Genomic DNA, 17351 nt, shown 5'->3' on the forward strand with positions numbered 1-17351 from the left:
GCACTTGCAGGTCTGAGGCTGAGGTGCTAACAACATGACTGGGAGCACATGGCCAGTCCTCCCAGTCTGTTTAACCCCACCTGCCCAGAAACCAGTGTGTAGCACCAGCACCAGTTCATCTGTATTTAGTTACTTCCTTGGTTTGATGCTACGTTTACACGTGGCCGGCTATTTTCATAAACGGACATTTCAACCTCTCAGTTTTCAGAAAAGTGTTCGTTTATATGTACCCGTGTATATATATGCCGTCAATGCCGTCAAGAGCACGCCAGACCTGTGGCAGTGTAACGAGAAGCTCAAGCCCACGTTAGCCAATCAGAATCCCGACAATAGCAACAACAGCAACCAATCACGTCCTCTTTCTCTCTCTCGGCTGCCTAAACCCAAGGTGGTTTCGCTTCAGAACTCGAACCACGATAGCGCCATTTTGTTGCTACAAAGCGATCACCTCTTGTTAGCATTCCACTGACCGCCATTTTTTTTTTACGTCACTTGACTGTGAATAACTTTACATCTGAAGCGTTTAAAGACTCTATTTGTCCATTGTTTATTTCTAAAGAAACACGACAATGTATAAAAGGCTCCATTACCTTGTACCTCACGTTATGGCTCCGTAGCAGACGTTTTTGTAAAAATAGGCTAACGATTGGGTCATAACCAAGTGACTTACTGTCGCACAGTAGAGGAATTACCGTATAGTACAGGAGAAGCTCGCAGGCAGTTTCGACTTACATTAGCTGTTTAGGTTTAATTACTAATGTTAACTAGCATGTTAGTGATCAATAATTAGCCTGTGCCTATGTTATGTCCTTACATATACCTACGCTCTCCGTCTCTGTAAGATTGGGAATGATTGAGATTTCTCTCGGCACAGCTACCAGAAGACTTATAACTTTCAGACACGTTGCTCACGTCACATTTACGTTGTCTCTCTCAGTTGGAGGCTGCGCAGTAAAGCAAGAGATCACCGGAAAAGTGATTCTAATATCCTTCACTGGTCTCCGTCCAGAGCAACGGGGTCTATTGGTCCATTATATATATGTCAATGCCTAAACCTCCGTTTGTCTCAGTTTACATGCAAACGTGCAAACGAAGTTTTCCAAAATCTCCACTTTGGCCGGAGTTTTTAGAAATAATCGTTTTCTGTGATCGAAACGGGGTTTTCGTGTAAATGAGAGGCCAAACCGCAGGAAAATATCTGCGTCTTCCCTTCGTGTAAACGGGGCCTGACAGTGTTCGCTGCATCCATACCCCCTCATACACCACTGATCCTGACTACCTCTTGTCTTTCTGTTTGCACTTTTATTTAATAAATGGAAGTTTGCTAATACTACGCTTGCTGTGCATCCCCCTCTCTTTTTGTTGTGGCCTGTGAGCCGGTCGTCACAACATTTCAATTCAATTTTAATTTATAGTGTCAAATCATAACAAGAGTTATCTAAGGACACTTTACAGATAGAGGAGGTCTAGACCACACTCTATAATTTACAGAAACCCAACGATTCAACTCTCAAGAGCATGCAACTTCCTAAAACGTTATTGTGTGAACAGTTATCTTCCTTTAATATTGTATTGAACGTTTTCTTTAGCGGGGTACAAATGTTCCACCAGAACAAGTTCCTTCCCGAGACTATATTGCACCGTCACTGCGTCTGGAGCTTAGCGCCGCCCAGGACAATTGTGATTGATTTAAAGAAATGCAAAGAACCCAGAGTTTTTTTTCTTCCTCCTGTCTCAGAATGCATGTGTGGTGTAGCCAGACCTTACTCCACAGCACTGTGGAGATAGGTCTGCAATGCGTGACTACATGTGGTACAATTCCATTAAAGAGATAGGCCTATTTAAGGGACCTGAGCTTCACTAGTCTGGCAGAGGCCAACAACCGGTGAAGAGAAATTACCCAGGATGACGCAATTGTTGATCTTGCTCCAGCAGTGGGTCAAGCACCCTTAGAACCTGCAGCGTGGCAGACAAACACACCTGTTTGAGATCTCACGTTGGTTTGCTGCCCACTGAGCTGCAATGTCGTATTGATTAGAAACAGCTGTCAGATCAGATGTTTACCGTTTCATTCCCTGGAAGCAAGGGCTGTCATTTTGGGTTAGGTGTCCAGGTCATTACAGCCAGACAGTGACCTTTGATGTTTATTGTTCTCTGGTGGAGCTGACAGGCACACATCAAAGTCTTAGGCCCCGGGCAGCGGTAGATATCCACAGAAACAATAAGAGCACAACACTGTTATGTTCCAAAAATGGGTAAAGTGATAATTATAATCACTGTTTCTGGTGTTCTTTGGTCACTGAGATGTTTGGTAATCTTACTGTGTACCTGCCATGAGATTTTGGGAGACCTCAAGGGCTCAGCCTCAGTTATTCCAACTACATATTGATGAAATTGCTGAACCAAGGGAGCTGTACTAAATACCTTCCGGCTTTATTGCAACAAGGTCTAAAAGCTCAGCACAAATACTGTAAAGGAACAGAAGCCCTGCATGAAAAATAGATGAATTATCAGATCCAGCCTCACATACACCATCCTACAGGTGAGATTTCACACCCTCCCTCCACCTCCGTTCCTTCTTTAGCTGTGGCTAGTGAGTGTCACACAGCTTAGGGCCCCAGGAGGCAAGTCATTCTCATATTTCTGTCCTGGAAGTACAAATATAGCTGACGTAAACACAGCTTGTTGTTCCACAGCTGGGCTGAAAAAGGATCCCGTCAGGGACCGACATACCTGCAGGTCGCATGGCCACAGAATGACACAGCAGCCGTCTGACCGCTGATGACAGGTAACTGAGCCAGGCTGACACACTGGCCCACTAATAGTGCGGCTGGTAATCTGTTTGGACCAGCTCAATGTGTGCAGACTTTCAAACGGCTGAGAGCTCTCTGTGATCCCTGAATAGATCACAAAAGGATAGAAGTGCCTATTGTCATCATTTAGGCTCAAAATATGTGCTTATGTTCCTTGTTAGCGTCAATTCTGCTTCCTCACAGGATGAGATGGCACCGAGAAGGTCTACGTGTTGCTGCAAAAAGAAACTAGTGCTTTGTATATCTTTTTTAACATCTACATGTGCAAAAATAATAATAAGCCGATTTAGTAGTAAGCATGCAGCCATATGAGTTTTCAAAAATAGTTGTGGTACTACATGCAAAAATATTGTGATCATATGTAGATAATGACTACATAACCACCCTAGGTGCTGGTTGGCTAGAAAAGGGTCACATATTAAAGGCTAAATACAGGACCGGATTAACCCCATAGGGGGCCCATAGGCAAAAATGAGCTGTGCCCCTGAGTGACACTTGCTTACTCCCACTCTCTGTGCATTGTGTATGTATTATGCTGTGTTTCCCTTTTTTGGTAGTTTAGTAGTTTTCTCCTTTTGTTTTCCACTGCAGATAGTACCCCCTCAGTGTAGGCAGGATTCTCAGCTGATTGCCATATAGGACCTTTAATGGTACATTTGTGAATGTTGTACCTTAAAGAACTAGATTGTTTGTTTTTTTATGGATTATTATTGTTATCATTATTATTTGGGAGCTTCAGAGGTGCTGGTAGGTGGATTGTGTTCCCTTTAGACAGAGCCAAGCTAGCTGTTTCCCCGTTTCCTGTCTGTCCAGTCCAAATAAACGCCCAAAACAAATCCCTTGAGAATAGACATGAGGACACTGGGGGTCCAACTCAGCTGATAACAACCTTTTAAAGTTCACTGTGCATCTAGGTACAGTGTACAGTTAAAAGAAACATAATAGCCATTGTTTATTACTTTTATGGATGCGGGCCAAGGAGCCCTCATCCATGCAGCCTGTAATTATAGCTGTGATTCTGCTCTGTTGACTTAGGTGGACAAATGCAAGTCATCCAAATGTGTGATTTGTACACAATTTCTCTTTGTTAACTGCCAAGCTCTATTGCAACAGCCCTTTGGTAAACAGCTTTACCAGGCCAGGGCAATGAGGGCAGTCTGTTACCAAAATGTTTGAAACATTCAACTTTTGTTTGTGTTGTGTGGCATCAAATGCACAGGCGAGTTCAGTTAATCTTTAACCTTTGCAATCTCTTTGCTCTCTTCTGTTGTTTTCTACCAAACAAGTAAGAATTTCTTAGATTCAGTTTATATATAAAAAAGAAAGTGCAGGATGTAAATGTACGTGATATTGGATATGGCAAAGGTGGAGCTGTGAAAACATCTGAACAAAATGCAATCTGAATCTCACTGACTCAAAAGGACCATATAGTTGTAACTCTGTAACAGTCAGTGATGGAAATATTAGTACTATACATTATAAGATTTAAAAATTTGTACGTCTTCTAGCCCCACTTTAATACTTGAGTGTTTTTTTTTTACCTCAAAAAATTATTTTACAAAAAAAAAAAAAAAAAAATATTTATTATAATATTTAATTTAATAAAAAAAAAATAAATTAAATAATTTATTAAAAAAATAAAAAAAAAAAAATAAAAAAAATAAAAAAAAAAAAAAAAAAAAAAAAAAAAAAAAAAAAAAAAAAAAAAACAAAAAAACAAAAAAAAAAAAAAAAATTTTATTTTTTTTTTTTTATTAAAAAAAAAAAAAAAAAAAAAAAAAAAAAAAAAAAAAAACTTTATGTACAGATTTCAGTCATTGTGTTTCTTACTTCAATAACTGTCAATGTCAGTTTCCTTAAAGGAACCCCTAATCTAGATTAAACTACCTAAAAAGCATATAAAGTATGCCGTTAGCTCCACCCTGACCAACTACAATAGTAAAATGCTACTTACACCTGAATGCATCAGTAATAACATTCAAATGATATAATATGTTATAACAAGTGCTTTATCCTCTCAGTACATTTTCCCATCAACACTTCTGCTGTTCTTCTGCTTAAGTAAGATTTTGAATGGAGGACGCGTAATGGAGTATTTTTACATTGTGAAATTGCTGTGAATATGTGGTGGAAGCAACCACTGCAGTGAGTAACACAAGGCACACAACCTGACAACACAAGGCCTTTAGAAGATGTGGCTCGGCCAGTTGTGATAAAGTGATCATCTTTATGTTATGTTCCTATTCTTAGATTTATTTTATATCTCTTTATTTAGTGTCTAACATTTTTTATTGTATTTAATTATTTATGTTATTTTGAAAACGTTTAATATCTCTTGCTTATTTATTTTTTTATACCGTTTCAATCTCAAAATACAATCCCATGTCTTATTATATCATCTGTTTTATATCTGTGAATGTAGGGTGTGTTTTCATAATTATTTTCATAATACATTTTTTTGAGGTCAGTGTATGATTTTTCATCTATAGTGAGCCAGGTAGGGCAGCAACCAATGACTATTGTCATTATTAACCAACCTCTTGATGCTTTTCTGCCTACGTGAATATCATTTTATTATTCCTCCGTGTAAATAAAAAAAATGAGCGCTGCCACAACAATCTACTGTATGCATACTCTTCTTTGGCTCAATAAAGATGTTTAAAACAATGACACATTTTTGTGCAGATTTTCTTCCCTTTTTTTTTTTTGGAGCGCGTGTGCGGTAGGAGGACCCCACTTGTTTTTGACACAATGTAAATAATGGCCGGTCACGTGACACCGCGGGTATATTCGAGGCGGGACGTAAACACCGACAGAGCAGAGAGAGCGAGCAGCAGAACAGGGCTAACCGTCCAGCGGAGCGGCGCTCACTTCAGCTCCTAGCTTTGTGCTTTTGCGACTAACGCACTTTTAGCGCATAAAACTATTTCTTTCCGACTTCAGCTACAGTGATAGCTAAGTTTGGAAGGGAGGAAAAAGGGAGAAACGCCGTGTCTTTTTAGTTTCTTTAGCCGTTACCGACAGTAAGATGCAGTGGTAGCCGGGGTCCGCCTCCTTCACAACACCACAAAAGAGGAGACAGCCTCAAGCTAAAAAAAAATCAATATTCTCTTGGTTATTTTTTTTGCCATTTGGACAGCTTTAAAATGGATAACCCTGGACCTAAAAGCTCATGCTGTGGTAGGGAATTTTTCATTGCATGCCATATTACAAAATATGTCCCACATCACTGGAGAAGGATGGGTATATGGACCACCAGCTGTCTGACCGTTAACGTTACATGTTTTCTTCACAGAGTCTGTCCGAGACTTCTTCACTTCAGCTAAATTCCTTATTTACATGGGACATGCTCTGTCAACATGGGTAAGTGAGACACTGACACCATTGCAATTGGCCACTGTTTTAAATGACATTCCATCATGCTGTATGTGTGTTCACGCTCATCATGATGAAAGGCTAGTATCAAGGCTCAGTATCAAACTTAATGCAATACAACATGCATGTGTTATTGTTACATTATGAGCTGCTATTATAACTGTCATAACAATACAAAATCACATGCTTTACCTGTGTAGCTCACCACACAAAACGGGTCTTTACAAATACAGCTCTAAAGGATAGAATAAAGGGAAAGAGGGTGTTAGTTGAGTATTGTGTTGAGTATTATTTATTAGTTTTTTTTGTGTTTTATGTGTTGGTTTCTGTGGGCATCGGCATCATTGAAAATAAGGGAGAGCTCAATGATTTCCGAGATTTTAAATAAAGGTTATGTAGTTTTTCAGTCTATGGAAGCATTATTATTAATTATGCAAAGCTCAGTGTCTATCAGCCCTAACCTGGATGTCTTGAATCAAGTACCAGCCTTGCCTTTAAATAACCACATTTTGAATTGCCAGGGTGACCGAATGTGGAATTTCGCCGTGGCTGTTTTCCTGGTGGAGCTGTATGGGAACAGCCTGCTGCTCACGGCCGTGTACGGGCTGGTGGTGGCCGGCTCCGTGCTGCTGCTGGGGGCCATCATTGGGGACTGGGTGGACAAAAATCCCAGGCTCAAAGGTAAGGCAGCACAAACCAAAGTATAGCTGATCTCGAGGGATTGTCATAACACAAGTTTGTCATGAATAAAATGCCATTCCTTTGTAGATTTGATCCTGAAAATAGATATTGAGCACTTTCAAAGGATCTGGCATTACAGTGTTCACATGTGCTATTCCCCCCCTCTCATTTTCACAGTTAAATGCACCTCTTTTGAAATGTTTATTCAGAGGAATTTGGCAAAGACACTATTAGATTAGCTCAGGGAGCGGGGAATGTACCCAACCATCTCGTGGAAGCGCTCTAATGAACTAGTTATCAGACTGAAATCTCTTGTCTCTGATCAGATTTCTGTCCCTAATGTTGGTCGCGGTGTTTCCACAGTGGCCCAGACTTCGCTGCTCGTCCAGAACAGTTGCGTCATCGTGTGTGGGATCCTCCTGATGGTTGTTTTCCAGTTCAAAGAACAGCTTGTGGAGCTTTACAATGGATGGATTCTGGTAAGATCCCCCCCTGTGCTTACACACTCGCCCGTTTCAACGTGATCTGATGGGCTTGGAACTGAGAGCATTTTTACCCCTTTTTCTCAAGTACAACCCTCTGACCCCGGGACTGAAAGTTGCTTACGTTTACTGATATGGATTCCTGCGTCAATATGATTTATGACCACTTGAACAACTTTTACAGATGAGTGGAATGATTGTGGTTCCCCTCCAGAAGACCTTTGACTGTCCAGCTAACTTAAACTGACAGAGTACTTTTAGTATTTTAGTTTTCAAAAATTGCCCCATCAAAGATCTTCTCCTTTCACGATGCTCATGATACTCTTGCAGTACAACATTTAATTATTGAACTTGTGTTAGTATTTTGTAATCACAAGATAACAAGGCTTGCTGTGACGCAATCATAAACAATTAGGTTTTTTTAAGCATGAGAGGTAATTGCACACACGTGCTCAACGGTCGGCTGTTGGAGAAGAAAATGTGTGTGCCAGTGTTTTTGCACGGGACACTTGTTGAGCTACGCTGCTACAGAAGAGCTCCCCCTCACCACAAAGATTTTGGACCGGCTTCTGCAGCTGACCGAGATACAGAGCTGCAGACCAGAAACTGGTTATGGTGTCGGTTTGAAACACAAATGCCTTTCAGCGTTGCCCTCGGAATTTGTAGGAAGCATTTTGGGTCTTCAAAGAAAGGGGGGGGGGGGTGTCAGAGTGTGTGTGGAGGTGGAGGGCAGTCGGGAAAACAGGAGATTGAGTGTCTTGAAGGCTGTGCAGTCAGCAGGTTCTTTGAGGCCCTGTCACATGACCGAGAGAGAAATGTAGTCTGGCCTGTTGCTTTTCCGACCAGATTGCCATGTTCGCACAGATCCAAAAAATAAAGTAGCCGACTAGCCGACTGGTGTGCTTCACAAATGAGCCATTTCTATACGAAAACATGCTATGTCTTTGAGGGAGGGGGGGGGGGGTTGTCATCCAGTGCTTCTTCTTTATTACTGCTGTTGAGGTCACATGCAGTCATTTTTTCACAGAATGTTACTGATTTTTCCACAGGACCTTATTGATTTCTTTAGTGTACATAAGATGACACGTAGTAGTAGTAGTAGCACTTGGGCTTTGACTTTGGTAATGACAAAAAAAGTATTTGGTTGTCAGTATCAGGTGAAATCTGTACTTCCAAACTAGCAACTCTCTAGCAGCCAAGTCTCATTTTACAGTTAGAATTTTGATGTTACAGAGTTAAAAAGGGTTTTTTAACCCATAAAGTTGCCTGTCATTCTTGAATTGAAATCATAAAAATACCCAAAATCTTGGTCATTGCATTTTTACAAAATAGTGACAATCTAATGAACACTAGATGCAAGTCTTATAATTCCACATTTAAAGGACAATTCCGGCGCAAAATGAACCTAGGGGTTAATAACACCGTGTGTACCGAGTCGACTGTTCTCTGGGATCTGTTTTCATGCTAATCGAATGTTTCTGTAGCTTGAAACAAGCTAGTGCAAACCGCTGATTAGCTCAACGCTAGGAATTCGGGGCACTGGTAGAGTAAAAAGAAATCTCCATTTCTATACCACTAACAAGGCTCAAAATAGCACCACACTTCCACGGTAGCATAATGAGGGTCCCTACCGAAGCTTTGAGAACTTTGTAAGTGTACAGACAGTTTATTAAAAAGATAGTTTAGAAAGACGGTGCCTTCGGGTATACAGGCAATCGCCATCTTGGTAAAACAGTCACGATCAGTCGAAGGACGAACGCCATGCTTGAGCTATGTACGTTACTGGTTACTGGTTGCACGGCGTTCACGATTTATTTTTACTCTACCAGTGCCCCGAATTCCTAGCGTTGAGCTAATCAGCGGTTTGCACTAGCTTGTTTCAAGCTACAGAAACATTCGATTAGCATGAAAACAGATCCCAGAGAACGGTCGACTCGGTACACACGGTGTTATTAACCCCTAGGTTCATTTTGCGCCGGATAAGGTTGATATTTTTCTGTATTTTATTGTAAACAAATCCCATGCAAATACCAAAACAATTTGTTATTCTGTCTCTAAATACATGTGTGGCACTCCAGCGCAGGTTTCTCCTGAAGGTGTAAAGTTACTTTCCTGAAACAGCTCAGCCCTGTAGGTTACTCAACCAGTGGTAAATACTGCCTTTGTTGGGGACTAGATTAGGCCGTGGATTAATGCACATTTGATCTAGTGCAGTAGGGTGCACTGGAAGATGATTAAAGGGATTTAAAAAAAAAAAAAAAAAAAAAACCTACATATTTCTGTTAAGCAAACTTTTTTTTTTTCCTTCTGTTCTTACTTTTCAGACTTTTTTGCTTGGAAAAATGCAGAATACTTTCACCCAGAGCAGGGCAATATGGCCAGCATTTTCTATCCCGTAATAGGTCATTTCATATTTTGATAACGATAAATATCATGATATAGCTTTCTGCTAAACAGTTATTAATAATATCAACTCTTTGTTGGTTGTAGGCTTACCAGCCTCGTCCTTTAATGACACAAAATGGATCATGTTGATAAAATGTAACAATAACAATCAAATGTAAAAAATACCCTTTAAAACGATTGAAGGAATCTGAGGCACCCGGGAGGTAATGATTAAAACAACTTTAATATCTTTGGCATGTTTTAATGACTTAATAGCCAAGAAGATATTCAAGTCTTTGTAATCATTACCCTCCTGAGTGCCTCAGCTTCCTTCAACCTTTTTAAACTAGCCGTACCCCCCCAAACTGAAAAGCACCAGAGGGACACTTTCTGTTTCCACACCCCTGATCAGCACTCCACACAGACTGGTTTGTGACTGAGTGAAAATACCCTTATTCTGTTTATTTATTTATTTTTTTTCAGACCACCTGCTACATCCTGGTGATCTCCATCGCCAACATCGCCAACCTAGCCAGTACGGCTACAGCCATCACCATCCAGAGGGACTGGGTGGTGGTTGTGGCAGGTCAGGACAGCAGCAAGTTGGCAGGTCAGTGTTTCTCTCCCACCGCTGGCTTATCATCTCATGTAGGCCCCACATGACCCGTTATCGAATCTCTTCAGCGGGGCAGACTTTGAACCCCGGACGCTGACTCACTCTCGTTTTAGCTTTTATGTCCCTGATTGTTATATGATATTTAAAAAATCATGTGGTGGAAAACACTCATGAACAGCGGATGAACTTGATGACCTTTATAATTTGTCTATCTTTTTTACTTTTATCTCTTGGATGTTGTGTGTCCTTCCTGATGTGTGTTTGTCAGTGTGCATGCGTCTGTACTGTTTGCCCCCGTCTGTTTTGGACCTGAACTGGGTTGGTTTGCGGGTGGGTAGGGGACTTGAGGGGAAGTGACATATTATTTCCACTATGCTTTGTTCACCATGGCCTATGTTATGTCATTTATTGTTAAAAAAATAAAGATGGGAAAAAATCCCCCAAAAAGCATAATAGGGGCTCTTACCCTTCCACTCTTGTATCAAACAGACATGAACGCCACAGTGCGGATTATCGACCAGCTGACCAACATCCTGGCTCCCATGCTGGTGGGTCAGATAATGTCCTTTGGCTCCCATTTCATCGGCTGCGGCTTCATCTCTGGCTGGAACCTGTGCTCCATGTGTGTGGAGTACGCGCTGCTGTGGAAGGTCTACCAGAAGACGCCGGCGCTGGCCGTGAAAGGCGGTCAGAAGGAGCAGCAACAGGAGCTCAAACAGCTCAGCCCCACCAAAGGTAGCTGCAAGTGTTTGATTTGTGCTGGGGGTGGGGGAAGAAATCCATACAGCATAGTATCGCCATATTTTACGTGGACAGCTTTTATTGTATACGTGTTGGTCAGTGTGCCTGCTTGACAATCCCATTTTGCAGCAATGATATTGAAGTGAAATGAACAAAACAGAGAAATCTATCTTTTTAGATGAAACAGATGTTGACAAAGTTTCCCTTTGGGGACATCATTTAAAGTTGAAAAAAACAAAGTAATGAATTGCAATATATTGCAGAATATGTTTAAAATTGCAATAATATGGTATGGTGACATAGGTATCGTGATAATATATGGTATCGTGGGGCCTCTGGCGATTCCCACCCCTGGTTTGTACCATCTGGGAATCACTGGAGGCCTCACGATACGATCTCATCACGATACTTATGTCACGATACAATATTATTGCAATTTTAAACATATTGCAATATTCTGCGATACACTGCAATGTATCACCTTTTTTCCAACTTAAAATTGTTCTTAATTTCAAATGATGTCCCCCAAAGGAAAATGTTGTCAACATGTTTTATCTAAAAAGATACATTTCTCTTTTTGTTCATCTCACTTAAATTTTAAATGTTGCAATATGGGATTGTCAAGCAGACAGACTGACCAACACATATATCATAAAAGATCCATACTTGGCGTCTGTATATCGATACAGTATTGCCACGAAAAATACTATGCTGTATCGATCCCCCCCCCCCCATCGGAGAGCTCCTGGTGTTTTATATTATTGTGATAAGCATCGTACTCATTGGTTGAGTTTGGAGAGTTGTGCCCTTTTTGTGACGATTCAGACTGAATATAACTAAATCTTTCTCAGACTTGGAGAGCGACCAGAGTCCGGAGGAGTCGTCTCAGCCGCTGATGAACGAAACGTCAGCCGCGGCCACGCCCGACTCTCCCAAGCCGCGCGGCTGTTGCTCCCAGATGATGGAACCCCTGCGCACGCTGAAGGCCGGCTGGGTGGCCTACTACAACCAGAACATTTTCTTAGCCGGAATGTCCCTGGCATTCCTCTACATGACGGTGCTGGGCTTCGACTGCATCACCACGGGCTACGCCTACACGCAGGGCCTCAACGGCTCGGTGCTCAGCCTGCTGATGGGCAGCATGTCGGCGTGTCGCAGGAATTCCCGAGGTCCCAAGCTGCTGCTATTCATTTCAGGCGCACGGCCCAGCTGTGCTGCCTCATGCTGTGCGTTGCCTCGGTCTTTGCCCCCGGGAGCCCCTTCGACCTCAGCGTCTCGCCCTTCCAGGACCTGTACACCCACCTGGTCGGAGAGAAGATGCTGCCCGAGGCCGACCAAAGCCTCACCAACGCCCTCACCGGTGGGAACGCCACTACTGCGGCCCCCGCTGAAGAGGTGTCGCCCCTGCAATCCTACATGTCTGTTAGCCTGCTGTTTGCTGGCGTCATTGCTGCTAGAGTTGGTGAGTAAAAAAAAAAAGTCTAGAGCTGCAAAGACAAATTGATTAATCGATTAGTTGTCAACTATTAAATAAATCGCCAACTATTTTAATAATCAATTTATCGGTTTGAGTCATTTTTTATGAAAAAAAACAAACAAACATTCTCTGATGGCAGTGTCCTAAATGTGACTATGTTATAGTTTCTTCTCTCCTCTGTGTGTGACAATAAAGTCAATATCTTTGAGTTGTGGACAAAACACAACTTCACCCTTCACCCTTTTTGGACATTTTATAAACAACTAATCAATTATTTGAGAAAAATGATTAAAGTTTGCAGCCCTAAAATAGTCCCCCTTAAATTTTTTATCTAAATACCATGATATTGTATTTAATATTGCTTTGTTTTGGAGCAGCGTAGACGCTCCAAAGTGCAAATGATAATTGATTGGCATTGGTTCATAGTCATTGTTTTATTGTTTGATTTGAAAGGAAATGTGAGTGTTTAAGTATTACAGTGCCCACTCTTTGTTGGCATGTTCACTTCCTTTCTTAAGATTAGAAAAGGCTGTTTCACAAATTATGACTTCCTACAGGTGACTCATGGAAGTCCACAGGTTGAACTTTTACATAAGTAACCGGAATTTCACACAGGACCTGTAATGATGTGCCGTGGATGTCAGAGCAATATTTGCAACCTTTGGTTCCAATAATATTGCCTGAGAATTTGCCGCCGTCGTCTTCCAAAAGCGGTTACGACGTGGCTGTAAAGACTTGACGAGGGCTGAGTGTTTCCGTCTGTCTCTGTCCCGCAGGCCTGTGGTCCTTCGACCTGACGGTGACCCAGCTCATCCAGGAGAATGTGATCGAGTCGGAGCGTGGGGTGATCAACGGCGTCCAGAACTCCATGAACTACCTCTTAGACCTGCTGCACTTCATCATGGTGATTCTGGCCCCGAACCCGGAGGCCTTCGGCCTGCTGGTCCTCATCTCTGTGTCCTTCGTGGCCATGGGTCACGTCATGTACTTTGGCTATGCCTTCAAGAGCCTGGGCAGCCGCCTCTTCCTCTGCTGCTCGCCGGAGCACAAGGAGGAGACGGTGGACAGCCTGTCGCTTCCTACCACCGTCTAACCCCCATTAAAGAGACTCTGTCCTGGGTACATATCTCTCAAGCCTTACCCTACTCCTGCATCTCTTATCTAGCTAACTAACATCTTTGCTTGTAGCTGGCAGAATGCTAACCTAAACCAGAGAAAGGTAACTTAACATGCTATGCATACTGAATACAGCATTAATCATTAGTAGAAAGTGGTGAGTAGAACGCTTACGGTCATAGAAAAATGAATCCACAGTGAAACTTTTAGACAACGCTAACTTTTTCAGGGCCGGATTCAGACGAGAGCCTCTGCCTCCCGCCTGTCCGTGCTCCGCGATACATACGTGCACAAGGATCCATCACTTCCAGGCGTTTGAAGTAAGAAATCAGGGGACACGGCACTGCACAATATTCTCCTCCTAGCTAACAGCCTGGATCTAGCTGTAAAGATTTTTAAAAAGGTGCTACAGCTAACTAAAGGGCGACACGAGAGCGAAATCCTGCAGGGAAGCGGTCACTGAGGCTTGGATTGCGAGGGTTCGACTGTCTGAGACCCCCAAAAGAGAGAGCGCGTCCCCCATTTTGTGACGCTTGGCTCTCAGTGACTGCATTGGTGCTGTAGCTGCGTCTGCTAGCTGTTCTCTGACAGCCGGGCTTTACACATATATGTATGATGAACAGGTTGTGGAGCTTTTTTATTTAACCAAACACAAAACTGGGATCTAGTCTCTTTAATACGCAGGTATGAGGGTTAATTGTATTTATTCAGGAAATGGCGGTGGTTTTTATAATAATCGCATACTCAGTATTGTGTATCGCGCGCTCGCGGTTGTGCCCTAAAGAAAGAAATGAGAAACCCTATGCACCCTTGTCTATAGCGCTCTCAGTTACCAAAGTCAAAGTCCATATGTGGCATAAAAGGAAGTGAGGGAAAGCAGATATCTGTTCGAAGCCTTCCAAATGTAATTATTTACATCAGGTGACAGTAGTTGTGTAGGTTCACTAATACATTTATACACCCTTGGTATACCTGAATATGTCTTACCCACTCGGAGATTGTACTTCAATTTAGTTTTCTGTTTAGTTTACATTAACAGCTTCATTTTGTCACCTTTTGATTTTTTTTATGTTCTGAATTTGTTTTTGTTTTTAATCACGATTGTTGTTACACAGGCACTTTAAGTGATTGACGTCTGTCATTTACACCTAACGCGTGATCAGGCATTTGATCAATATTTTTGCACAAGGCTGAAGTCCCGTAAAACCCCCTGCACAATCTTACACACAATCACTTTGATTCTCTCGGTCAGTCTGGTCAGACGCTGTGGTTTAAAAAAGAAATAAAAGGCACATATTGGAACACTTAAGAGGAAAAACTGTACCAGCTCCTGTGAAAAAGTCTGGAAAGTTTACCTCAGAGACCCATGTTTCCTCAAAAAGTCAGCCAGGAAGTGCAGTCAGCAAAACCTCCCGGATCTCAGACTGCCAACAGACTCTGGACCTGGACTCAGTTTGACTTCTAATTGCTGTAAGCTTCAACAGAGGTGGAACCCATTTCACTCAAGTCAAAGTTCTGGCACTTATTTTGACATCTCTGTACAGTACTAGTCTAGAAAATGTATTGTCATAGTATCTCATGAACGTTTGTGGCTCTGTTTGCATGCTACTTGTCCTGTGAAGTGATTTTGTAAGTAAAAGAGTATTTCCAAAAACAGCTAAACATCACCGATATTTGGAAAGTAGCTTTGCTACAAAGTGAGCCTACTGTACATAACTTTATCTGATTCATGTAAAAAATTACAGGATAATGATGAATGCTAAAACATAGTGTAACAAATAAGAGACATTATGATAGCAATAGCCATCTAAAGTTTTCTAACATTAGCCACCATAAGCTAAGTAAGGCTGTAGCAGCAAAACCCCAGAGTTCAACTTTTGATTTGTAAGAAGAATAATGGTTTATTTCATCTTTCAGAATTTACATGATCTCATTTTAAATATCACCCAAATATAGTTGCTAATTTAGCAGTAACTAGGTCCTTCAACTTCTGACCTTCCATGATTTCTGTTGCCTTACTGTAAACTAGCCTTGACCGCTGTTTTGCGCACACATGTGGCTACATCAAGACGGTTACTAGCCGCACCCTACCCATGAAAAATCAAGCCAGTCTAGCCCTGATTTTGGTAACTGCGAAGGAGAAATATTTAGGTTGGAAACGGAGGTAGCCACACAAGATGTAGGAGAACAGAAGGCCACTTTTTAGCTGCACGTGCTGAGTCAGGATTCAGTCTGCAGGTGTGCCATTAAGGTGCTGACTCACTCATGTTCCACTCGGGTTTAATGTAACCTGAAACTCAGTCTGGGCATGGAAACTAAACAGCTCTTACAACGCTTGATCTGCTGATTCAGGAATATCTCACATAGCCATAAATCTATATTTTTAATGTAATTAACATTAGCCGCCAGGCGATACAAAATTTACTTAAGTATACAATAAAAGAAAAAAAGATAGTGTATACTGTTGTCGTGCTGTTTTTACATGTTTTTATATACCTAGTGTTAGCATTTTGTGTCAGATGAGGTTTCTTAAAGAGTTTTGAAAATTGTGTATAAAGCAATTACTATCTTTTATTTGAATACATTTGTATCATACTGCTTTAATCTGACAATATACACATTTGTCTGTATTTATATATCGGTGTTATTTTAGATCAAAAGCATTTTCAAATTTTAACGAAATCATTATCTAATAATCACACTCCATTGTATAAGAATGTTGGTAGGTACTGCTTGTATAGCATGAGGTCTCCTAAATAAAGAAAACCTTCACAAATGCCTGTCTGTATCGTCTTCTGCATGGTCGTGTGTGTGTGTGTGTGTGTGTGTGTGTGTGTGTGTGTGTGTGTGTGTGTGCTGCTGTGTGAGGTCACATACCACAGCAGAGTTAGCTGCTAATTTCCTCCCCAGAATCCCTTTCTTTCAGGCAGCCAGTGTTAAACTGGCTGACTTTAAGCTGAGCTGGATGATCCCGACTCGCATGCCTGCTGAAAAGACAAAGAGTGACCTGGTTTTTGTGTGACAGGTCTCTGCCTGGGGCACGTTAGTGGGGCTGTGACTCGGCATTATGTGCTCTTTTAGGCATTTTAACTGATTTGGCTTAAAGTGCTCACATTATGCTCATTTTCAGGTTCATAATTGTATTTAGAGGTTCTATCAGAATAGGTTTACATGGTTTCGTTTTCAAAAAACATTTGTTGTACTGCACATTGCTGCAGCTCCTCTTTTCACCCTGTGTGTTGAGCTCTCTGTTTTAGCTACAAAGTGAGGCATCACACTTCTGTTCCATCTTTGTTGGGAGTCGCACATGTGCAGTAGCTAGGTAAGGACTACTAGCCAGTCAGAAGCAGAGTATGAGGACGTGCCCTGACAGTACCTAGGTAAGGACTACTAGCCAGTCAGAAGCAGAGTATGAGGGCGTTCCCTGACAGTATCTAGGTAAGGACTACTAGCCAGTCAGAAGCAGAGATGAGCGTGCCCTGACAGTATTTCGGTAAGGACTACTAGCCAGTCAGAAGCAGAGTATGAGGGCGTGCCCTTACAGTACCTAGGTAAGGACTACTAGCCAGTCAGAAGCAGAGTATGAGGGCGAGCCCTGACAGTACCTAGGTAAGGACTACTAGCCAGTCAGAAGCAGAGTATGAGGGCGTGTCCTGACAGTACCT

The 17351-nt window shown here is 41.9% G+C and overlaps 1 protein-coding gene across 1 annotated transcript; it reads left to right on the top strand.

The window, feature by feature from the left end:
* Positions 1-5633: 5633 nt before the first annotated feature.
* On the top strand, positions 5634-16462 carry slc40a1 (solute carrier family 40 member 1). Its single transcript, XM_039818283.1, is given in 9 exon segments — positions 5634-5993; positions 6109-6176; positions 6710-6869; positions 7233-7348; positions 10220-10346; positions 10842-11087; positions 11945-12291; positions 12294-12555; positions 13347-16462. Coding segments are annotated over 9 exon segments (1677 nt in total). The 5' UTR covers positions 5634-5959; the 3' UTR covers positions 13664-16462.
* Positions 16463-17351: the final 889 nt, after the last annotated feature.

The sequence above is a fragment of the Perca fluviatilis genome, chromosome 12 (assembly GCF_010015445.1).
Source record: "Perca fluviatilis chromosome 12, GENO_Pfluv_1.0, whole genome shotgun sequence".
Taxonomy (NCBI): domain Eukaryota; kingdom Metazoa; phylum Chordata; class Actinopteri; order Perciformes; family Percidae; genus Perca; species Perca fluviatilis.